Genomic DNA, 25619 nt, shown 5'->3' with positions numbered 1-25619 from the left:
TTCCTTTTAAACGATACTATCTGCCTGGCTGTCCTCCTGATTATGTGTCTCTAATACTTTTAGCCATAGACCTGGAACAAGCATGCAGATCAGGTGCTCTGACTCAGTTTTACTGGATTAGCCATATGCTTGGTCCAGGGTTTTGACTCAGATACTGCTTATGCCAGAAGATCAGCAGGGCTGCCAGGCAACCAGCATTCTTTACAAGGAAATAAATATGCAGCCTCCATATCCCTCTAACCTGAGGTGTCCTTTAAGTTATTCCCATACAGAATTGTGGTATGCTAAAGTTGTGTTCAGTACCATATTTCACCAAGTGAGAGAAAACCTCAATAGTAAGACAATATGCATTTTACTTGTAATGCTCTCCAAAATAGTACAGCGCACTTCTCTACATTACTATGTAACATCCATATTTGCATATACATTTTAACATCTCATTCTAGGAATCTACTGTATACGTGCTGCAGTATTGAAAGTTACATTGTATTTTAAAGATTTCTTTTAAACTGATTAGCCAATAGACCTGTACGCTATAGGTTTAGTAAAGACTTTTATTAGCTTAATTAATAGATTACAGTAGCAAGCTTTTGACACAGTTCAGGTCTGTTTGTTATGCTATGCCTGATGAAGAGACCTAAGATGTCTCGAAAGCTTGCTCTTGTAATCTGCCGAGCTAGTAGAAGGTATCATTTTACCCAATGTATGTATCATTTGTATGATCTAGGTTCTAATTATAATATATTTTTTATTAACAGAATACATCAAGATGGCTGATCATTATGTACCTGTGCCTGGAGGGCCAAACAACAATAATTATGCAAATGTGGAGCTTATTCTTGATATTGCAAAAAGGATCCCTGTACAAGTAATACGACTTTTTATATTTTTTTCTCTACATTAGCCAATTTCGATTTGAGTAATAGCTAAGCAACTCTGCATGAGAAGTCTCCATTCTCCATATGTAATTTTTTTAAGCAGGATGGGGGCTATGTGACTAAAACCTGGTACACACTTGAGATTATTATTGGCCGCTAACTGACCATTTTTACCACCTCCATGTAGTGTTAGGGCCCGTTTCCACTAGTGTGGAAATCGGACCGAATCCGCAGTTTCCCCGCAGGCGAATCGCGCGGGGAAACTCTGCCATAGGAAACAATGGCGCCACTGGCCGAATCGCTTACCTTACCTTAGCGATTCGGCCGACATTGCCGTCAGTTTCCGTGAGGTAGGCTGCCAATCCCATAGCCGAGCGTTTTCAATTTATTAAAATCGCAAACGTGCTACATGTACCATTTTCTGAGAGTTTTGGCTCAATGGAAGGTCTAAGAAGATTACAAAGAGCTTGAAAAAGCACTTTGTATAGCACTTTGATGAATAAATACATTGTATTTATTCATTTCCGGTTTAAAGAGTTCACTTCCTGACTGACATCAGGAAGTGAAAAAACAATCACTCCAACAGCACTTATAAAAGCGCTTTTCTAAGCCGAAATCTCTCTGAAAAGCGCTTTCAAAATCACCCCATTTATAATGTGAACAAGGCCTAAGGGTCAACAGCAGGAATGGTCAATGCATCTCATTGACCAACCCTAGTCAAGAGATATTGAATACTATCATTGTGTAGGTAAACCCTCATACTGCAGAGAGATAGTAAAATTGGTCAGTGATTGGCTAATCCATAATTGGAATGCTTAACACTCGCCATGCAGCTGTAAAATCCCACATTTGATTCCCATCAAGTGTCTACATGAGTTTGTATGTTTACTATGTGTTTGCCCGAGTCCCCCCCCCCCCCTAGTGCTACAGCGTCCTCCCAGAACCCTGGTAAAATGTCTTCCCCTTGAAATCGCCTCTGGTTTGTAGTGGGCACATTAGATTGTGAGCCCCACCGAGCGATGGCAATTTTTTATATACTGTGGAAAATGTGTTTACACAAATGCATAAAAGTTCTTAATGAGCTACTTTGGAAATTGCTCTGATTTGCAAAGGCACTTGGTGAACAACAGGGCACTGTTATAATGTGAGCATGTAACTAAATTGATAAGGAATTTTTGATGCAGTACAGCCATAGGAGGAGTCCTTATGATAAATATGATCTGGCATGCATTGGTCAGACTGGTCAGAATAAATGTGATAATGCACTTACTACTGCAGATCATATGAAGCTATAGAACAATAACAATAATATTTTTATAACGATTTTCTCCCTGGGGACTCAAAGTGCTGTGACCCTGTACGGTATCTCCCTCAATCGCTTGTTTGAGGTGGTGAGCGTTTTGAACTTTATCCATCATGTGTGGACCACCTACTACCAACACCTCTGTTTTGTCAGAGTTCAGCCTCAGCCAGCTGGTGTTCATCCAATTTTGTATATCCACTAGACACGCATTTATGGATGCTGATGGGTCTTGGGTGCCAGGCTTGAAGGACAGATACAGTTCTGTGTCATCTGCATAACAATGGTATCCTAGGCCATAGTTCTGGATTATTTTGCCCAGTGGGAGCATGTAGACTGCAAAGAGTAATGGTGATAGCGCAGAACCCTGTGGAACTCCATAGGAAAGTGGCACTGGATTAGAGTAGTGTGTGCCCAGACATACTTGCTGTGTCCTGCCAGATAGGAAGGTCTGAAACCAGCTAAGAACAGTGCATAAATAGAGGAAAGCCTATGTAAATCAAAAATATTATTGATGTGACTTCTTTATACCCATAAAGAAAGCCTGTGAAATTGTAAGAACAAAAAGTTTGATACTTACTTTGGTAGAGGGAAGCCTGTTTATCCTCCAGAGGCTGCCTATGTCCTTCTTGAGACCACTAGTGGGACAGTTTTTTGTTTTTTTTGGGTTTTTTTGTACAGCAAAATGTGAATGGAAATTTGCATATAATGGAAACAAGCCCATTTGACTTTTATTAGCATGCGTTCACATGCACATTTACTTCCAAAAAGACACAATCTAGGTCTAATGCTGGGAATACACTGGTTGATTCTGGCGCTCGATTCTGCGCCCGATCGTTTTCCCCACTCTATTCTCTCATCTTCCGCTCGTTTTTCTTACCTTTTTTCAATTCACTTCAATGGTGAATCGAGCTGCAATACGATCGAACGGTGATCAGACATGTCGGAAATTATCTAACCATCTTGTCAGCTCAGAACCGAGTCGTGTATTCCCAGCATCAGGGATTTGGTGACAGTTTTAGCGCTGTGTTTCTCAACATTATTTTGGAATGTACCTCTTGTGAAAATGACTACTTCCTGGTATAGCAAAGATATACTAAACATGTAGTACTCCATAATGGGAAAAAATGTATCAAAGCATTCACTTAATTAGTTAAAATACTAATTTGATCTTGTTTATATGTCGTAATTTTTTTTGAAACTATTAATTTGTTATACTTAGCGGCAGGGGTGTAACTTGAAATTACTGGGGCCCCCTGCAAAACTTTGAATGGGACACCCCCCCCCCCCCCCCCCCTGCTGCTAGAGAGGGGAGTTCTTATGGTAGCCCGAGGTGAGGGAGGGGGGAGTCAGGGCCCCATCCCCGCTATTGTTTGTGCCTGCTGCTCCCCCTTCCTGCGTTGCCCCCCTCCTGCCCCTAAAAATGGCCCTAGAGGGCCTCAAAGCCAGGGGCCCCCTCAGGCTTCTCCCCCTAAGGGTCCCCCTGCAGCTGCATCTTTTGCAGGGGCTATTGTTACGCCCCTGCTTAACGGTAACAAGCCCAAGTACCTATGGGACCTATCATATCCGAAGTGCTCTTTGGGTTACACATATCATTCTCTTGTTTTGGTTTTTGTTCCTTCCCCGTGTACCCAACAACTAGGAGAATGTTATATATGTGGAAAACCATGGAGTGGAGAGAGTATCTACAATGAATAGCGTTTAAGAGAGCTTTCCTGTTCTCTAGACAGTTATACTTTTGGTATAATGAGGCTGATTTATTAAGACAGATGTGCAGCAAACTGGTACAAAAATGGTGCAGCTTTAATTTTCTGTTTGTCTTCTGTCACTTTTCTTGGACATATTCTCTGGGTGTGATGGAAAGGTCTTTTACTTTGGTTTGGCTTTGGCAGACTGATTGTACGGGGGGAAATATTGTATGTCCCCTACGTCTGACACCCCAACTCATGTTTTGAATCAGAATCTGCATCCGTTTTAAAGTTTCCAGTGTCCTGATAGTTAAGTTCTCAATAGTTCAACTCCTCCTTAATTGTGTACGGGTCAGTTTCTACTAACATTCTTGGCCTCGGGTCTGAGTCTCATTACATTTTGCTAGACTGTTACCTCCTTATATAACTTGTTTTGATATGCTTTCTTCTGTATTATCCTTATTTTCAATAAATAAGGAATCTTTAAATAAAATGGTGCAGCTGCCCAGGACAACCACTCACAATGCTTTCATTTGCTTGCTGCAATTTGAATGTTTGATTCCAGGTGCCCTGATGAAGGGCTCTTCCCGAAACTAGTGCACTTTTTGACTTGCTCCAATACAGCAAGGTTGCTGTACGTGTTGTGTACCCTCTCTTTATTGAAATGGAATCTTTTGGATCACAAGAGGTGGTGTCCCTGTGGAGACGCAAGACGCTAGCGGTAACACTGGGACAGATCCTTGTTAAAAGACCAGTAACGGGTAACTTAGAAACTTGAATGTTTGCTCTAGAAACTGAATTCCTGGTAGCTCCAGTTTTTTTTGTTTTGTTTTGTACCTACCTGAATAAGTCAGCTTCAGCACCAAAATACGTGTGTGTGTGTGTGTGTGTGTGTGTGTGTGTGTGTGTGTGTGTGTGTGTGTGTGTGTGTGTGTGTGTGTGTGTGTGTGTGTGTGTGTGTGTGTGTGTGTGTGTGTGTGTGTGTGTGTGTGTGTGTGTGTGTGTGTGTGTGTGTGTGTGTGTGTGTGTGTGGTGTGTGTTCTTCTGTTTATGGGTAATGTATAACCTCCGTATGGTTCACAGTGTGGGTGTGCCAGTGTCTCACAAGCTGATAAGATCATAATCCTTTGGTTTCTGCAAGGGGCTGCTGCACCACTCCAGGAAAGTAAGTTACACCCCTATTGTAATAATTGGCATAAATACACATTCGTTCACATAAGCCTACTTAAAGATAATCATTATTCACCCGAAAGTACACTACTCATGAAGACAACACAAAGTGATGTAACAAAATACAATAATATGGGAAGGGCATGTATTTAAATAGGTCTACCATACGAAGAGTAATTGCATAATTTATAGAGAAAACAGGACTAGCAGCATACAGCTGAAAAGCAAATCACATGTTCTTGTGTACAACTCAATAAAGAAATACAAACATTTAAAAATTGTGGAAAAGAGATGGTCAGTGACATGCAAATCCTGCATGCATTCAAATTCCATACAAATTGTATGCAGCTTGCAATTGAAATCACATTTGACAGAAAGTTAATTTGATAGGTCTGATTTCAAGCTGCATATAACTTACACTAAATCTGAATGCAAGCCAGAATTATTTGCTTTTTATTGACCATCCTATTATGCACAGCAGTGTGTATTCGTAAGAAATGAAGTATAGAAGAATTTACATATTACAACCCATCTCCTCCTAGTGCTAAACAATACATAACTGAGCTTGTGCTGACTAGTTAATCTTTTCCCTCTATTAGAAGTCATATAAAGTAGACTAGGAGGGAAGGCCGGAACATAAGAACCAAAAACACTACTACTAATGCATGTAAAACAGCAAGGCCTACATCTCGGCACACCACTGCAACCCTCAACTGAATGGGAGCCACATCACATGGGACCTCCTTTTGGGCCATTAATGTGGCAGCTGAACCTCCTTCCTTGCCAAGGATTCTCAGTGCTCAGATCAATAAGCCAGTGACAAACCCTGGCATGAAAGTGAAAGTGGCTGGAAAGTGTACTGGTTAAGGGCTCTGCCTTTGACATGGGAGACCAGGGTTTGAATCCTGGCTAGGTCAAGTACCTATTCAGTAAGGAGTTCAAGGCAAGACTCCCTAACACTGCAGGGTGGCCTCTTGAGCGCGTCCCAGTGGCTGCAGCTCTTGAGCGCTTTGAGTCCGACAGGAGAACAGCGCTATACAAATGTTCGGATTATTATTATTATTATTATTATTATTAAGATTCTTTTGCCAAAAATGGTTTCAAGGGGTCTTTAATCAAGATGTTATGAAGACTGCAGATCATTTTACCATGTTCCCTTTTGTAGAGTAACTCCAGTGTCAAAGCCATGTGGGCTGGCATTGTTCAGGTAGTAAAACCCTGTGGGTGGGTTCTTCCATTCTGGAGAATACTTATTCTTAATTTGGTTTTGTTTTGTTTTGTTTTTTTTGTCTGTACAGAGTATATATCCTTGTCACTTAACTGTCCTAATAGGGGCTCACAATCTAATCCCTTCCATAGTCATATGTCTATGCATGTATCATGTAGTTTATGTATCATAGTCTACACACACACAGGGAGAACATACAGACTCCGTGCAGATAGTGCTCTGGCTGGGATTCAAACCAGGGACCCAGCGCTGCAAGGCAAGAGTGCTAATCACTGTGCCACCATGCTGCTCGAATCTATCATCTACTTACCGTACTTACCCCAGCTAGTGAGTCAACTTCACATTGATTTTGGACAGTTTATTAATTAAACGTGTGATCGTGTGTGGCAAAAAAATCTTCATTTGTGGGAGGGGATAGGCAGAGAATCAAGGTCCACCAAGTGCTTTACTGTACTGAGCGATAGAATGAAGGTGGTGGGAGTGATTTGATGAATTCGGGATTAGATTTGAGTGGAACAAGGTTATATTGCATTAGTATTGCCTGATTGATTTCCAGTGCTCACTATCCAGTTTGGGCCGACCCCTTCTGTTGTGTACAGGGTAAAGAAAATAGAACAATCAGTACAGTAAGAGGTTTGTTGCAAAAAAGCTGTGCCGCAAGCAAGAGAATGCTTGAAAACGTTGTCTGAAGCTGAACATTGGGGTAGTAAGTCTAGGGTGATTTTGAAATATGAGTACTCTTCTTGAGTGGCCCTGCTTTTCTGATACAGAGAGAATGGAGTGATAGACAGACACCACCATCCGTGGAGGATATATTTCCTATATTTGTTTAGAGCTTTTCTCCTATCGGACTCAAAGCGCTTGTGAGGCAGCCACAAGAGCACACTCAGCAGGCAGTAGCAGTGTTAGGGAGACTTGCCCAATGAACTCCTTACTGAATAGATGCTAGCTAACTGAATAGGAAGAGCCAAGGTTTGAATCTAGGTCTCCTGTGTCAGAGGCAGAGCCCTTAACACAGGATGTGGTGTTCAGGCAGGTTTTCCCATTGCTTAATCTCTCCCATCTCCACCTTGGCAGTGGTGTTTACAAGGAGCACACAGACCATCAATGTGGGTTTCTGAACCAACTGAGGTGGGGGTTATGTGTTTCTGCATGCTCTACCTGTGGGAACTGCAATCACTATTGACTGGGGAATTTGCCTAGCATGACTGATACCTGTAGAGTTATGGGATGAACATTGGTGTTTGGGGAGATCTGAAAACAGTCAATTGTCACCCGAAATACTAGTAAACAATCACTTTGTGTAGCAAAAATTTAGTGGGTGTGTGTGTGTGTGTAGCCTAATACCGAGAATCGGGACCACACATGACTAGGGATGGTCAAAGAGATGATGATAATTCTGGCATTCATTGAAACCGTATTCAGCTTGCAATTGGGCCAATCACTTTCTGTCTATGTGCATTGTTGGCCCTAATACAAATTGCATACAATTTGCATAAAATTTACTAGCAAGCCAGAAAATATTCTCTCACGGACTATCTCTACACAGACTTTCCAAGAATATGTAGCTAGTTAAAACAGTTTCTTTTACAAACTAGTGTAGGCTGGGTTCACACTATGCTGGATGCACAGGAGATGCTGTACCCCGTTAAACTGTCCATATATTCATGTCCCTCACCGCTGTGCATCCAGGCCACTGCTGTCACCATCACTGGGCTCCTCTGCGTGGGACAAGTACCGCTATACAGATTGGAGCCCTAGCAGAAGCATCGGGCTCCCAGGGCTCCCATTGGATAGTAAAAGACCAATGAGAATCCTCTCTGAGGACCAATGAGAATCCTCCCTGGGAATGGAGGAAATTGTAAATCTGAACCATAAAACTAACCCTTGCATTCTCTGTACAGGTAATAAAATGGAAAAGTATTTAAGTTTTTATTATGAATGTTTTTATATAATTTTAGGCTGTATGGGCTGGATGGGGACATGCGTCAGAGAATCCCAAACTGCCTGAATTGCTTCACAAAAATGGAATTGCTTTCATGGGTAAGAATCTCATACTAATTAATAATAATAATAGTAATAGTAATAATACCTTTATCATTAAAGCCTCACTCCAGTTTCTTTCTTACCACTGTAGGTGCTTGGTGCCATAGTTCAACTGCATCTTTAAAACTTCGTCATTAGCTGATGTCACACAAATAACAAAGCTATGAATGCAAGCTCTATTGGGTTCATAGAGTTCATTCTATCCCTCCCTTTGCAGTCTGAACAGAATGATAACAAGTAGAAGCACCATTCCCATACACTCAGCCCGTTACTGACTGCCACAGCTCAGCTGCTTCAGGCAATGTGCTCAGTTGTGGAGAGCTTTTAGCTGCGGAAGTTACTGTATGTTTCACACAGAAATGTAAAGGATTACTGTAAGAGAGGGATTTGGAGGCTGCCATATTTATCTCCTTTTCAACAAAACCAGTTGCCTGGCTATCGTTCTAATCTTCTGCCTCCATTCTTTTAGCCATAGCCCCTGAACAAGCATGCAGCAGATCAGGTGTTTCTGACAGTATTGTCAGAATTGACAAGATTAGCTGCATGCTTGTTTTTAGTTCAGACACTACCACGGCCAACTAGATCAGCAGGGCTGCCAGGCAACTGGCATTGTTTAAAATGAAATAAATATGGCAGCCTCCATATATCCCTCTCGATACAGTTGTCCTTTAAACATTTCAGCACTTTGAATAAGAGGCTTTTAGATGGGAAAGTTAGATGACTGCCCAGAGATGAGCTTTATTTAGTGGATGTATCTGTACAAAGTATATATTTACAAGGGGGAAAAAAGTAATGCTTATAACAGAGATACTTTTCACTTGTTTTTTGTTTTGTTTTTGAAGATTTGCTATTTTATTAATTGGTGCCTTGCCAAGATATATATACACTGCAAGTAATTAAATCTAACGTTGTGCTTCTGCCAGTAGTGTGTAGACATGCTTGGGGGAATAAAGAGGTACTCCACAAGGACAGCAACTTGCCTCTGACACAGTAAATGTTGGTTTCCAGTTCTCTGTCATCTAGGTCAAAGTTGACATTTTCCATCCTAGCACCGAACATACATGAGTTGACAAACCTCATGGCAAATACCTAAAATAGCGTTGGCATGCTGGACAGACTAGTGCAACCTGTTTTCTCAAGTGTAACCGATCCAGAATCCATTAATTTATCAGTTCCTAAGGGCCTGTGATCTTTCATGATTTTTTTTCAGGCACCGTTTAAAGTTTGCACAGGTGACCCCTGATTCTTACCAACAGCTTGTTAGGACTGGGCATGCTGGGGTGGGGGACCTCCAAAAAGCTGTTGACAGGGTTGGAGTCAACTATTCCTGGATAGCAGATCCTTCTGAAAAGTAGGAAACCTACCGGTATCTTTCACTTTGGCTGTGAGATACTCCACTTTATACACTGATCTGAACTTATTTACAGCTATACCTGGAATTGAGATTTCCCTCTGTTAGCTGCTGTTAGGCTGGGTTCACACATAAAAGGTGTCAAATCCTGTCCTGTCAGTTTTTGACAGTTGGCATCAGTTTTGTATGCATTTTCTATGGCGTGGTTCACACATAAATCTGTACATTTCTGGTCCTGTCTGTTTTTTTATGAGTTTTCCTATGACTTGGTTCACACATAAAAGGTGTACATTTCCAGTCTAGTCCAGCTCTGTCAGTTTTGTATCAGTTTCCTATGGGTGTGTTCACACACACAATGTGTACATCAAGTTTCAATCCCGTCAGAAAACTGATAGAAGACTGACGGAAAATGGACAGGACTAGATTGAAAAGGTACAGATTTATGTGTGAACCAGTCTGGCTGCAGTCAGATAGTGTTTTTTACAAGCCTCTTAAAAACATTTACAATATATAATATTACGTATTTTCCGTTGTAGTGGGCACTTTAAATCTAGGTCAGAGCAGCATTACCAGAAGCCCTGTTTACATTTCAGTTGCACAGTCCACTACATTTCAGAAGTAGCAGTAGGGTATTGTACCGTGTTAGCCATCAGTAAAAGCAAGAAGTTTTAAATCCAGATGGTACCATTTATTTGCTAACTAAAAATGAATAAGAATAAGCAAGCTTTCGGCCTTGCAGCCTTCGTCAGGCTTACATCCTGTTAGTTTGCAGGCTGGTGGTACAGACAGCTATATACATGCAACATCAAAAGGGAAAACAGATTTTTTTTTCAAGCATAAATACATGTCATTAAGATGCCTTAATTGAAACAGAACATCTAAATGGGGTGAGAGGTTGTTAGCTGAGATAAGGATCCTTGTTTACTACATGCTCACAGACCTGGGAGTTGGACTGACACAGAGATATCGTAAATTCTGAGTTCACAAGTTCAGCTATATAGGCTGAGAAAGAGTTCAAATATCATCAGCCTCATACCAATATAAAAAGTTTTTGTCCTTATTCAAGCCCTTGTCCACAGCTTTGAACCAATTTATAAATTTTGTTTCTCCTATTTATCGATCATTTGACGTTTTGAAGCCACCATTCAGGGCAGTGACACGAAGACCATACATGCTGTGTCCGTTGGAACGAAACGTTGCAACTGGGAGTTCAGATTTGGTCTCGTTAAGGCCTCTTTCTCACCAAGATGTTGCGTTTTAGGGGACGTTATGGTCGCATAACGTGCCCCTAACGCAACGCCTGGTGGTGTTGGAGGAGGACGCCAGAGTGAGCTGCGTTCCGATCACGTGGTCTCCGTGGTGCTGATTGGCTGGCGGGACCACATGATGCGGGTGTTCCACTCCGCATCATGTGGTCCCGCCAGCCAATCAGCGGCCGCTCCAGGAAGACAACACTGCAAGTGCAGTGAATATTAAGTATCCATGTGCCTGGCTACATTAGCGGGCTCTTTCCGTCTCTTCTCCGGCAGCATATATTAAAAAAAACATTATTGACCATGTGCACACAGTCTAACGCGGCTAAAGCCGCATTTAACGTACTGCATGCTGCACTTTCCCAGAACGTGCAGCGTTACAATGTAACGTAACGTGGGCACTGTGAACAGCCCATTGATTTTTCATTACTGTGCGTTACTCTCCGTTACAGGCTGCTCCAACGTGGGACTTTAACGTCTCACTGTGAAAGCAGCCTAATAGTGTGCCTGTGTCTATTCATACGTTTGCGCAGAGTTTGTCCAGTTTCTCCCACGTACATAACATTGGGGCATTTAGCACACATGATCAGATACACCAGATTGGTGGAACCACAGGAAAATGTGCCTTGTACTCTGTACTCCTGTTGTGAATCTGGTATTGTTAACCTGTCAGTGGAGTAAATCTGTCTGCAGGTCCCACATCTTTTTTGTTGGCAGGGTGATGTTCCGTTTTGTTGAGGCCTATTCAAAGAACTCCTGACAATCCTCTATTTTAGATTGTGTGGTTGCCGATATGACGAGGGGAGGTTTAGGGAATATCTTTCTCAGTCTGTGATCCTTGTGTAAAATGGGATGAAGTTCCTTAGCAATCCTCCTTAACCTGGAAATCTTAAAGAGAACCCGAGGTGGCTTTGTATAACGTTAGTGGGGCACAGAGGCTGGTTGGGCACACTAACACCAGCCTCTGTTGCCCCATGGTGTGTGTCAAAGACCCCCCTGCTCGCCGCTATCCTTCCCGCAGTGCTGGCGACACGCAGCGCGTCGCCAGCACAATGTTTACCCTAGCGCTGTCTGTCAGCGCCGCTCCCCCGCCTCCTCCGCATCGCCGCTACGCGCCCTCGTCCCTTCCCTCCAATCAGCGTGAGGGAAGGGACGAGGGCGGGTAGCGGCGATGCGGAGGAGGCGGCGGAGCGGCGCTGACAGACAGCGCTAGGGTAAACATTGTGCTGGCGACACGCTGCGTGTCGCCAGCATTGCGGGGGTATAGCGGCGAGCAGGGGGGGTCTTTGACACACACCATGGGGCAACAGAGGCTGGTGTTAGTGTGCCCAACCAGCCTCTGTGCCCCACTAACGTTATACAAAGCCACCTCGGGTTCTCTTTAAGGAGGATTGCTAAGGAACTTCATCCCATTTTACACAAGGATCACAGACTGAGAAAGATATTACCTAAACCTCTCCTCTGGTCATACCAGCAACCACACAATCTAAAACAGATGATTGTCAGGAGTTCTTTGAATAGGCCTCAACAAAACGGAACATCACCCTGCCTACAAAAAAGATGTGGGACCTGCAGACACCTTTACTCCACTGACAGGTTAAAGTGGACCCAAATTAAAATACAAGATTTCAGAAATAAAATCTATTTTCTAAATTATAATAATAAATAGCAGCTTTTTTTCAGCTGCATGATGACTAATATAAAATATTTTACATTTATTGGAGGAACCCCTCCCTTCCTTTCAAATTGCCAGGGTTTTTCCGGCAAACTGGTGGAGTAGATGGTGTCAGGCAATGGAGGAATTGCTAATGGCTGCCCCCAGTATAACCCTAGCTATGAAAAGATAAGGGTGAAAAGCATGCACTGAAATGATCATAGGTTTGAAGGAGTGTTTATTTATCTTTGTATGTGTCAGAGTGGTGCAACTAAATATTTTTAATTAAAAAAATGTTTGGTTTGGGTCCGCTTTAACAATACCAGATTCACAACAGGAGTACAGAGTACAAGGCACATTTTCCTGTGGTTCCACCAATCTGGTATATCTGATCATGTGTGCTAAATGCCCCAATGTTATGTACATGGGAGAACCTGGACAAACTCTGCGCAAACGTATGAATGGACACAGGCACACTATTAACGATACCAAATCTGAACTCCCAGTTGCTATACACTTTCGTTCCAACGGACACAGCATGTATGATCTTCGTGTCACTGCCCTGATGGGTGGCTTCAAAATGTCAAATGATCGATTAATAGCAGAAAAAATTTATAAATTGGTTCAAAGCTGTGGACAAGGGCTTGAATAAGGACAACAACTTTTTATACAGGTATTGGTATGAGACTGATGACATTCACTTTCTCAGCCTATATAGCTGAACTTGTGAACTCAGAATTTACGATACCTCTGTGTCAGTCCTACTCCCAGGTCTGTGAGCATGGAGTAAACAATGATCCTTATCTCAGCAAACAACCTCTTACCCCATTTAGATGTTCTGTTTCACTTAAGGCATCTTAATGACATGTATTTATGCTTGATAAAAATCTGTTTTCCCTTTTGATGTTGCATGTATATAGCTGTCTGTACCACCAGCCTGCAAACTAACAGGATGTAAGCCTGACGAAGGCTGCAAGGCCGAAAGCTTGCTTATTCTTATTCATTTTTAGTTAGCCAATAAATGGTATCATCCTGATGTAAAACTTCTTGTTACATTTTAGAAGCAATCTTCAGCTGCATGAACCTCTTGTTGAAGACTCAGAGTGGTATGACAAGTTCTCAGTTGTCAACATAAAGTTTCATCCTTCGTACAAAAATTTAGGATAGAGATGTAACATTTCAAAGGTACAGCTTTGAACATAGTCTTCTTATCACAGATATGAAATGATATATAATCTTCTTAGCTGCTAAACTAAAACTTTGCGATCAGTGTAAATCTTCCATGCAGTAGTTTTGACTTAGGGGAGAAACACAGCATACTAAAAACGTTGGTAATTTATAAGAATGCTTGATGAAACCTCTGCAGTGCTTATGCTTGATGGATGTTGACGGAATCGGATGTTATATTTTCCATGGGAGTGGAGTCGTTTGGTCATAGGCTGTAATATCATAATCAGCAAAAAAAGCTGGGATAGAAAACCCATATTGGACTTCTTTCACAAGGTTGTCAAATGTGAAACAAGTAGGTTTATAGCACAGTGGGGTTGATTCACAAAACTAACTTATTTTTCACCTTTACTGTAGGGAAAGCTATTGCATGAAATAAACAAATATGGAGAGATAATTTATGAGATAGGGAGAGATAAATCATGAGTTAAAGGGACTCCGAGCAGTGCAGAAACTATGGAAAGATGCATATCATTTTAAAGCTCTCTTTCTCCTCTTTCCAATGATATATAAACCACCGCCATATGTCTTTTAGTTTTCGCTATTTTCGCGATCGAAATTGCCGCGGCCGCAACTTTGACAGCGAAAATAGAGAAAACTAAAAGGCGTGGGGCGACGATTTAGGTGTCGTCAGAAAGAGGAGAAAGAGAGCTTTAAAATGATATCCTTCTTTCCATAGTTACATTGTATTACACAGGGCGACTTTTTCTCAAAGTCAGCAGCTCCATTCAGCAGAAAGTCGTCCTGTGTAATACAATGTAACTATGGAAAGATGGATATCATTTTAAAGCTCTCTTTCTCCTCTTTCTGGCGACTCCTAAATCGTCGCCCTACGCCTTTTAGTTTTCTATATTTTCGCGATTGAAGTCACGGCTGCGGCAATTTCGGTCGCGAAAATAGCGAAAAAACTAAAAGGCGTAGGGTGGTGGTTTATAGGTCATTGGAAAGAGGAGAAAGAGAGCTTTAAAACAATATGCATCTTTCCATAGTTTCTGCACTGCTCGGAGTCCCTTTAAGTCAAGTCAAATAAGGAGAAATATTGAGTTTATAAGAAAAGTGAAATAATTCAAAGAAAGAAAAGCTTTGTGAATCAGCCCGTGTTTGCTATGGTTAAGGCTGTATTGTATACAGCCTCACCATCCTCCCTGCATTGCACTTATTTAGTCTATAGGAATGAGTTCCACCCTTTTGTAGCAAATGACTGTTAGGCCATATTTACCTTTTCCTTAAAGAGAACCTGAGGTGTGTTTAAAGAATGTTATCTGCATACAGAGGCTGGATCTGCCTATACAGCCCAGCCTCTGTTGCTATCCCAAACCCCACTAAGGTCCCCCTGCACTCTGCAATCCCTCATAAATCACAGTGAGGCTCTGTTTACATCTGTAGTGTCAGTCTCAGCTGCTCCCCCGCCTCCTGCATAGCTCCGGTCCCTGCCCCTGTCCCTTTCCTCCAATCAGCAGGGAGGGAAGGGATGCAGGCGGGGACTGGAGTTCTGTAGGAGGCGGGGAGAGCAGCAGACTGACACTATAGAGATAAACACAGCCAGCTCTGACAAGCGGTTTGTCAGCAGCGTGGCTGTGATTTATGAGGGATTGCAGAGTGCAGGGGGACCTTAGTGGGGTTTGGGATAGCAACAGAGGCTGGGCTGTATAGGCAGATCCAGCCTCTGTATGCAGATAACATTCTTTAAACACACCTCAGGTTCTCTTTAAAGGCAGGGCTGTGGAGTCGGTACAAAAATAATCTGACTCCTCAATTTATGCAACCACCAACTCTAACTCCGACTCCAGGTACCCAAAATAGACTCCTTAGTGTAATACTTGCCAAGGCTGTGGTTTTGGTACTAAAATCACCTGACTCCGACTCCCAACTCCTCAGTTTATGAAACCATCGACTCTGACTCCAGGTGCCCAAAATTGCTCCGCCGCCAACTCCTCGACTCCACAGCCATGCTTAAAGGACCACTTCAGCAAAGAAAGTGCGCAGTTAAAATCTGACAGAACCGACAGGTTTTGGACTAGTCAATCTCCTCATTGGGATTCTCATGGTTTTCTTTGTTTTCACAAGCATTTCCTGAATGGCAGTTTAACCTCCAAAATAGTAAGATACCATCCACCTTCCCTACTCACTTGCACACTATTTTGTCAGAGTGACTCTAAATATATCTTGTAATGGCAGTATTCTGCCCCAAGTTCCAATAGAGTTTTGGGGAGCAGTGTCTCACAGATTCACAGCCTAAAGGAAAACCTCACCAAACAAGGTTTGTTAGGCTGACCTGATTTGGGCTCATTCAAACATCACAGGCTTGCCTCAAGATCTGCAAAACACCATGCTATATACTGTAGTTCAATATTTAAGAGGTCTTGCTAGTCACCAAAGTATGTTCCAGTATTACTGTGTAGTAATTTATTACTACGCATAATCCTTTTGGTGTTAACTTTATGCCTAGACTAGCATTTAGTCACACCACTGAAAATCCTGTCCATTTGCACTTAATAGGTGAAATCTAGTTTCATGGTTTTTTCCCTTTTTTGCAGGTCCACCCAGCCAGGCAATGTGGGCATTGGGAGATAAAATTGCCTCTTCAATCGTTGCCCAAACAGCTGGCATCCCTACACTTCCATGGAGTGGTAGTGGTAAGGAAAATGTGTTTTTATATTTTTTCAAACCATGGGAGAAGTACACTGTTCAGTAGGTCTTTGTTTTTCAGGATCAGGAATCAGGAATCTTTATTTCGCCAAGCATAACTGGGTCATGCCCGGAATTGGGTTTGGCACAGTACATATAGCTCCGAAGAGACAGCGATAGGTAGCGTAGAACAGCAGAACAGAAGTTGCATTACACTTATACACAGAGGACAAGCATTTACAGCAGAGGACAAGCATTTACAAAGAAAAATACATTATATTGCACTAACATTTGCATTACATGCAAGAGCAGCAGTTAAACAGTACCCGTGACAGGTCAAAAGACATAAAATGGCCTATCATTAGTTATTGTGTGCAGATGGGAGTATGTGGAGGGAATTTAGGAGGCTAACGGCCGCGGGAAAGAAAGAGTTACTGTGTCTGGAAGTCCTTGTGGAGATGGCCCGAAGCCTCCGTCCCAGTGGGAGCTGACAGAAGTAGCGGCGGCCCGGGTGAGTGGGATCGTTAGCGATCCTCGGCGCCCTTGATCGCAGCCTTCTCTTGTGTAGGAGGTCAAGTGGGGGAAGAGGTCTCCCAATGACCCTCTCCGCTGCCCTGATGACTCTCTGAAGTGTGAGCCTGTCACTGGCGGTGGCGCCAGTGTACCAGACCAGGATGGAGGAGCAGAGAATCGATTCAATGGTGGCGGAGTAGAAGCTGGTCAAGATCTCTGGGGCCATGCCGAACTTCCTCAGCTGACGAAGGAAGTAGAGTCTCTGCTGGGCTTTCCTTTGGATGGCAGTGATGTTAGGCCTCCAGCTGAGGTCACTGGAGATGGTAGTGCCCAGGAGGCGAGCACACTGCACTCTGGCCACTTCCGTACCGTCAATGTGAATTGGTGGTGGGGTGGGTGCGGACTTCCTGAAGTCGACGATTAGCTCGACGGTTTTTGTAGTGTTCAGTACTAGCTTGTTCTCCTTGCACCATTGGGAGATTCTTTCCACCTGCTGACTGTACTCCTGGATGTTGTCCTTGGTGATGAGACCGACAATGGTGGTGTCGTCGGCGAACTTGATGACCTTGACCGAGTCTGCCTTGGATCTGCAGTTGTTTGTATAGAGGGAGAACAGCAGTGGAGACAAGACACAGCCTTGGGGGGCACCTGTATTCGTGGTCATGGTTTGTGAGTAGATGCCACCCAGCCTGACAGTTTGGGTCCTGTTGGTGAGAAAGTCTGTAATCCAGAGGCGCAGGCTTGGGTGCACACCAAGTGTGGCTAGTTCTTCCTGTAGGATGCGTGGACAGATAGTGTTAAATGCCGAGCTAAAGTCCAGGAGTAGAATTCTGGCATACGTGCTTGGTCTGTCAAGGTGCTCATAAATGGACTCCAAGCAGATGTTAATAGCGTCATCAGTGGACCTGTTCGCCCTGTACGCGAACTGATGGGGGTCTAGAAGGGGCAAGGTGGAGATCTTGAGGTTGGATAGGACTACTCGCTCCAGAGTTTTCATTATGATGGACTTAAGGGCCACCGGCCTGAAGTTGTTCAGGTCAGGGACTCCCTATTTCTTCGGGACAGGTATGATGGTCGACCTCTTGAAGCATCTGGGGACTGTGCCTTCACTTAGTGATTTGGTGAAGATGGTGGAGAGGATGGGAGCGAGTTGCCTGGAGCAGGTTTTTAAGCAGGCTGGAGACACGCCGTCCGGACCTGGGGCTTTCCTGGTGCCTAACCTTGACAGGAGTTTCAGGACATCAGCCTCGCTCGCTACTGGAGAAGGAGGTGGGCTCCTGATGTTCACTGTGGGGCGAGAAGGGGGATTTGGCAATTCCAGGTGACCCCTCGGTTCTACCTGACTCTCGAACCTGCAGTAGAACTTGCCGAGTTCTTCGGCTAGCTCCGGACTGGGAGGTGCGTGTTGGGGGGGGGGGGGGGGGGGCTTGTAGTTGGTGGCAGCCCTAAGCCCCTTCCACACAGCTCGAGTGTCATTTGAGCGCAGGTTTTGATCCATCCTCTCAGCATAGACTCTTTTGGCAGCCCTCAGTTCTCGACTTAGGTCATTTCTCGCCCTCCTGTAGTCCTCCTGGTTGCCTGACTTGTGTGCGATCTCTTTTTGCCTCCGCAGATGCCGTAGCTTGTTGGTGAACCACGGCTTGTTGTTTGGGTAGACCTTGAAGAATTTGGTTGGTACGCACGAGTCTTCACAGAAGCTGATGTATGAGGCAACATTGTCTGCCCACTCATCTATGCTTGGTGATTCCAAGGACACCCAGTCAGTGCAGTCGAAACAGGCTTGGAGTTGGAGCTTGGCCTCATCCGACCATACTTTGGCAGATTTAAGAGTCGGTTTTGCAGATTCTAGGCGCCTCTTGTAGGTGGGGATCAGGTGTATGACACAGTGGTCAGAGGCGCCAAGAGCTGCCCCTGGGACTGCTTTGTAAGCACCCTTCAGTGCTGTGTAGCAGTGGTCAAGAGTGTTCACGCCCCTGGTGGGGCACTCCACATGCTGGTGGTAACGTGGCATCTCCTGGTGAAGATTAGCCTTGTTGAAATCACCCATAACAATGAATAGTGAGTCTGGGAGGGACGTCTCCCATTGTGAGATGGTCTCGCTGAGGTCCACTAAGGCACCTCTGACATCAGCGTCGGGGGAATGTACACACCGACAAGAACATAGGAGGAAAACTCACGTGGCAAGTATGGCAGCCTGCAGTTGATGAGTATGAGTTCGAGGTTGGGGGTGCACTTCCTGGTGAGTACTGTCGTGGTGGTGCACCATGAGGAGCTGATATAGAAGCAGACACCGCCGCCTCTTTTCTTCTTAAAGTGGCCATTCATGATGCAATCTGAATTGTACAATTTCTATGTAATGTATCCATTCATAGTCCAGTAAGATGCAAGTAACTTGGTTTAACGGAAACCTGGAGTAACTTAAAAAAAAAAAAATTATTTACCTAGGGCATTTGCCAGCTCCCTGTAGCCGTCCTGTGCCCGCGCTATCACTGAACGATCTTCTGTTCTCCCGCCGCGGCTCAGTTTCGGCCCTGGCATCATTGGCACTCCCGGAGTTTTTCCCAGTGGCCATTGACTGGCAGAATCAAAACTGTCATTACAGGCTCTGTCTATTTTTTGCTGGAATTACTCTTTAACCACTTCCTTAGCCTAGGGTTTTACCCCTAAAAAACGCAAGCAATTTTCTACATTTCACGCTCTACATTTCACACATTATCTATACCTTGTTCTTTTTGCCTCCAATTAGGCTTTCCTTGGGTGGTACCTTTTGCTAAGAATTATTTTTCGTTTGTATGCATTTTAAAGGGAATAAGAAGATTTTTTATTACAACATTTAAATTATGTTCCTAGTACAATATATGGCGACAATATGTTATTTTGAATAGAGGTATTTTTCCATTTTGGGTTTTGCGTTTTCTCATTGTATCAGTAATTATAAGACATATTTGCCAAAATAGCAGTAATATACTCTCACTAGTAGGCCCAAGCCCGTTTAAAAACGGGCTGTAGGTCTGTTTTTTTTTTTTTTTTGCACACTCCTGCACCCATGCACACGCCCGTCTGGCTCACTGGCCCCGTCCTCTAGTCCCAACGGCTGTCCGGATCCATGCTGTGCACATGCGCAGTAGCATAAAGCACGGACCCAGCTACACAGAGACCTCGCTATGCAGGGACACGGGTTTTATTAGATAGGATAGCATACATATTTAAAAAGCTAAGCCCTTTTATTAATGCCCACCACCATAGTTAGCCAGGTGTACCACTTTATCCCCCAACCCCATAGATATCCAGGTGTGCCCTTTTATTCCCACCCACCCCCCCATAGATAGCCAGATGTGCCCCTTTATCTCCCATAAGTATAGATAGCCAGATGTGCCCCTTGTTAGCCCCTCCCCCAAATAAAAAGCCAGATGTGCCCTTAGCCAGATTTGCCCCTTTGTCCCCCACATGGATAACCAGGTGTGACCCTTTATCCCCCTCAGTATAGCCAGATGTGCCCCTTATTAGCCCCTTCCCACTATAAAAAGCTAGATGAGACACTTTGAACCCCCCCAGATAGCCAGGTGTGCCCCCTTGTTCTCCCCCCCCACCCTTAGATAGCCAGGTGTGCTCCTTTGTCCCTCCCCATAGATGGCTAGGTGTACCCCTCCCCCCCCCCCCCCATAGATAGTAGATGTGCCTCTGTGTTCTGTTCTCCCCCATAATAGCCAGGTGTGACCCTTTGTTCTCTGCCCCCTCCCCCCCAGATAGACATGCTCTCCCCCATGCTGCTATCGGGCAGCATGGAGGATTAGAGAGTGAAAGGATCTCTCCTCACCTGGTTCCAGCGTGATCGGCTCCCCTCAATGCAGTACCGCTGTCTGCTTCACTGTGCTGATTGGACCGGGTCCCGGCTTGATGACGTCATCAAGCCAGGACCCGATCCATTCGGCATAGTGAGGCAGACAGCGGTACTGCATGGAGGGAAGCCGATCACGCTGAAACCAGGTGAGGAGAGATCCCTTCACTCTCTAATCCTCCATGCTGCTTGATCACAGCATGGGGGAGGGGGGTTAATTACAGGGTTTCGGGAGGGGGGTGGTTAATGAGCCCAGACACATGCTAACACACGCTCTTCACATGCATATACAAGTCCCGTCGCTTTCAGGAGCCACTTGTAAGAACATGAATATACTGTAGCTGGGAAATGAACTGGTTAAAAACAAAATCTGCATCTTTATTTATTTGCATTATGTCAGAAAGTTTTAGGAACTGAATGTAAATCCCCTTCCTTGTTTTATAGGCTTAAAGGTAGAATGGCAGGAGAGTGAGCTGAAAAAGCGCATTCTAAATGTACCAACAGAGATTTATGAGAAGGGCTATGTGAAAGATGTGGATGATGGTTTAAAGGTAAGTTCATTTCTGCTGTTATCAGAGCACAGCTCAGCAGATCTCTCAAGCAACCAGGAAAAGAAATCCCAGCTTTTGCAGGATGCACAAAGCTATTGTAATAGTACATTATACAGTAATAAAGCTGTGTTACATCAAGTTAATTTTGTCTTGATTTGTTTTCAGTTACTGGGTTTTTAACCTTAACTATGCATTTACCAATCCCTATAGGTCACAGATAACTGAGCTGAGATTTTTATGTAAATGTATCTCTTTATTTAACCACTTCAGGACCACAGTGCCCCCCCCCCCTTAAAGACCAGGCTATTTTTAGTTAAATTGGCCACTGCAGCTTTAAGGCCAAGCTGCAGGGCTGCACAACATAGCACACTAGTGATTTCCCCCCCTTTTCTCCCCACCAACAGAGCTGTCTGTTGGTGGGGTCTGATCGCACCCCTGTGTTTATTTTTTTTAATAAATATTTGTTACTTGTTTTTAAATAAAAATGCATGTTTTTTAATTTTTTTTATATGTTCATCCCTGCTCCCTCCCTCCCCCCGCCAATCAGCGTGATCAGCTGTCATAGGCTTCAGCCTATGACAGCCGATCACTCCCCAGCCTCAGGGGGGGACAGCCGTGTCACACGGCTGTCCCCAGTACAACACTGCTGCTGATCGCAGCGCTGTACGGGTAATTAGACGGCGGTTTCGGCGTCTAACAGTCTCCCAAGCGGCAGCCGCCACTCGGAGACTGAAGAGGGACGGAGAGATCTCCTGCAAACTGCAGCCCCAGGGCGTGAGGCGGTGCTGGGGGGGTTAATATTAATACGTAATTTATATAGTGTATATTGAAAATATCTTAGTGTGGTTTGCATTACATCTAAAAGGAATTTGACTGTAAGTAAATGTCAGCCCATTGAAGCTGGCCTTGTACTTTACAGTCCTGATTGTAAAGCAAACCTGAAGCATGGAAATGTGCTTCAGGTTAAATACTTGCCTATGGAGAGGTAAAGCTCTGTATGCCATAGAGATCCATCCATCCCTGCCCTCTCCATTCTCTCATTTCACTGCTGTCCCCCATTCAAAATTTGTGCCCAGCTGTGTCCGAGCTTGCATATGTGCGGTACGGAGCCGCTCATCTTAAGGTGCCCATACAGAACATGTAGGTACAATTTTGTTTTTTTTTTTTTTTAGATTAGATAATTTAGTTTGATTATTCCGTTAGATCGAATATACAGATTTTTCCAACGTCTGATTGGATTTTTATAGAAAAAAAACGGGATAATCATTTGTTTTTCTTGATCGGGAGAAAAAAATTATTTTCAACTTTCGTTCGATTTGACCGCTTTTGTCGAAAAATGGGAAAATCGAACATTTTTATTGTACCGTGTATGGGTACCATTAGGAAGTACTCATGGACCCAAGTACTTCTAAATCTTGAAGGCCTGAAGACTTGTTTGACCTGCAGGTTGAATAACTTTATCAGGGGGACAGTGCTGGAACGAGGATGCAGAGCCTTCCCTCTTCTTGGGTATCTAACTTTTTTATTTATTTATTTTTTTACTTCAGGTTTACCTTTAATAGGTATGTCTTTTTGCACGTGATAATTTATACATTTTACAGGTGAAGATACACTGTTGATATCCTATGTGACATGAAAGGTGTGTTTCTGAAATGCACTGGAGGAGTCATTACCATGTCCATTGATATCCATTTCTGCATAGTGCCATTCACTGAAAACCGTACATAAACTCACACAAGCCCATATTTTCCAGTGTTTACATTGATAGAAAATTCACACCCAATAAGACATTTATTTAGTATTTTCACTAAATTTAGACCTGTCAAATGAGAGTAATACCTGCAGATTTTTTTCCATGCAAGCAATCGTTTTATCACATTAACCTAAATACAGGAAGTGCAGAATTATTAGGCAAATGAGTATTTTGACCACATCATCCTCTTTATGCATGTTGTCTTACTCCAAGCTGTATAGGCTCGAAAGCATACTACCAATTAAGCATATTAGGTGATGTGCATCTCTGTAATGAGAAGGGGTGTGGTCTAATGACATCAACACCCTATATCAGGTGTGCATAATTATTCGGCAACTTCCTTTCCTTTGAGTGTCCTTGCAAAGAAAGGTGGCTATATTGGTCACTGATTTGTTTTTGTTTTGTTTTTGAATGTCAGAAATGTATATTTGTGAATGTTGAGATGTTATATTGGTTTCACTGGTAAATATAAATAATTGAAATTGGTATATATTTATTTGTTTTTTGTTAAGTTGCCTAATAATTATGCACAGTAATAGTCACCTGCACACACAGATATCCCCCTAGAATAGCTAAAACTAAAAACTACCTTCAAAAATATTCAGCTTTTGATATTAATTAGTTTTTTGGGTTCATTGAGAACATGGTTGTTGTTTAATAATAAAATTATTCCTCAAAACTACAACTTGCCTAATAATTCTGCACTCTCTGTATCATATGATCTGCTTATATGGTGTATGACCAGCCTGTGTAAGCGGCTTTGCTCTCTATGTGGTAAATTCCCTAAACTGTGGTGATATGACTAACTTGTATAAAGTCTTGCTGCACAATGAGTAATACATTGCATGTAGTATGTTGCATTCTGCTCTATTCATTGTGCATTAAGAATTTACGCATGTTGTTCTGATTACTGCAGTTTAGGCCCAATGCACAACAAAAACCTTTAGCAGATCCGCAAAACGGTAGAGGTTTTTGAAGCAGATTTCAGAGCGATTCTAGGCATGTTTAGAGAGTTTTTCTAAACATGCCTAGCGTTTTGTGGAGCGTTTTTGTGTAGCAGAGTTCAAATATTGTTACAGTAAAGCTGTTACTGAACAGCTTCTGTAACAAAACCGCCTGGAAAACCGCTCTGATCTAACGTTTTTCAGAGCAGTTTTCCACTTTCCTATACTTTAACATTGAGGCAGAAACGCCTCAGAAATTCAGAAATCTAAAAAATGCTGCAGCCCCCGAGTTTGCGTTTGTGGAGAAAACGCCCCGCTTTGGTGTGCACCAGCCCATTCACTTTCATTAGCCAAGCGGTTTTCCCCCTGCAAGCGTTTAAAAAAAAAAATGCTCCAGAACCGCTCTGGTGGGCACCAGCCCTTAGTGAATATACTCGTAGGTGACATGAGAAAGGTGAGTACATGTCGTTAAAGAGATCCTTTGAGGAGGGAAATATAAAAGATGCTATTGCTGACATTCTATTGAACATTGTTTTTTCCTTCCTGTTTTGCTGATCCTCTTACTCAACACAGGTATGCAGATTAGGTGCTCTGACTACTCACTGCAATGCTTGTTGCAGGAAAGATGCATATCATTTTAAAGCTCTCTTTCTCCTCTTTCCAATGATATATAAACCGCCGCCCTACGCCTTTTAGTTTTCGCTATTTTTGCGTTTGCAGCGGCTGCGATTTCGATCGCGAAAATAGAGAAAACTAAAAGGCGTAGGCATTGTATTACACAGGACGACTTTTTCTGCTGAATGCAGCTGCTGACTTTGAGCAAAAGTCGCCCTGTGTAATACAATGTAACTGGAAAGATGGATATCATTTTAACCTCCTTGCCGGTCTAAAAAATCCGGCAAGGAGGCAGCGCCGCACTTTTTTTTTTTTTTTTTTAAATCATGTAGCGAGCCAAGGGCTCGCTACATGATAGCCGCTGAGCGGCGGCATCCCCCTACCTACTCCGATCGCCTTCGGCGATCAGAGTATGCAAGAAATCCCGTCGAGAACGGGATTTCTTGCAGGGCTTCCCCGGTCGCCATGGCGACCGGGCGGGATGACGTCACCGACGTCATGGACATCGTGACGTCAGAGGGAACCCCGATCCGCCCCTTAGCGCTGCCTGGCACTGATTGGCCAGGCTGCGCAGGGGTCTGGGGCGGGGGGGGGGGGCGGCTCGGCGCGGCGGGTAGCGGCGAATCGGCGGCGAGCGGCGGCGATCGCAAGTTACAAGCAGCTAGCAAAGTGCTAGCTGCTTGTACCAAAAAAAAAATTATGCAAATCGGCCCAGCGGGGCCTGAGAAATCCTCCTGCGCAGGTTACCCCGAACTGTGTTCGGGATAACCGGCAAGGAGGTTAAAGCGCTCTTTCTCCTCTTTCTGATGAACCCTAAATCGTCGCCCTACGCCTTTTAGTTTTCTCTATTTTCGCGATCGAAATCGCAGCCGCGGCAATTTCAATCGCGAAAATAGCGAAAACTAAAAGGCGTAGGGTGGCGGTTCATATATCATTGGGAAGAGGAGAAAGAGAGCTTTAAAATGATATGCATCTTTCCATA

General features: G+C 43.7%; 1 protein-coding gene across 5 annotated transcripts in view; it reads left to right on the top strand.

Annotated features, from left to right (window-relative positions):
• ACACA (acetyl-CoA carboxylase alpha) overlaps positions 1 to 25619 on the top strand; it is a 421319-nt gene that overhangs the window by 43159 nt on the left and 352541 nt on the right. For all 5 annotated transcript variants that reach the window (XR_011026314.1, XM_068269366.1, XM_068269368.1 and 2 more), the window contains exons 5-8: positions 759 to 868; positions 8226 to 8307; positions 16333 to 16431; positions 21219 to 21325. Coding sequence is in view for 4 of the 5 variants with exons in the window: in XM_068269366.1 (XP_068125467.1) it covers positions 759 to 868; positions 8226 to 8307; positions 16333 to 16431; positions 21219 to 21325 (398 nt within the window). In the remaining variant the exon portion in view is untranslated. The remainder of the gene's footprint in view (positions 1 to 758; positions 869 to 8225; positions 8308 to 16332; positions 16432 to 21218; positions 21326 to 25619) is intronic.

Source organism: Hyperolius riggenbachi, chromosome 2 (genome assembly GCF_040937935.1).
Source record: "Hyperolius riggenbachi isolate aHypRig1 chromosome 2, aHypRig1.pri, whole genome shotgun sequence".
In the NCBI taxonomy this organism is placed as follows: domain Eukaryota; kingdom Metazoa; phylum Chordata; class Amphibia; order Anura; family Hyperoliidae; genus Hyperolius; species Hyperolius riggenbachi.
This window is presented reverse-complemented; position numbering and strand designations above follow the sequence as displayed.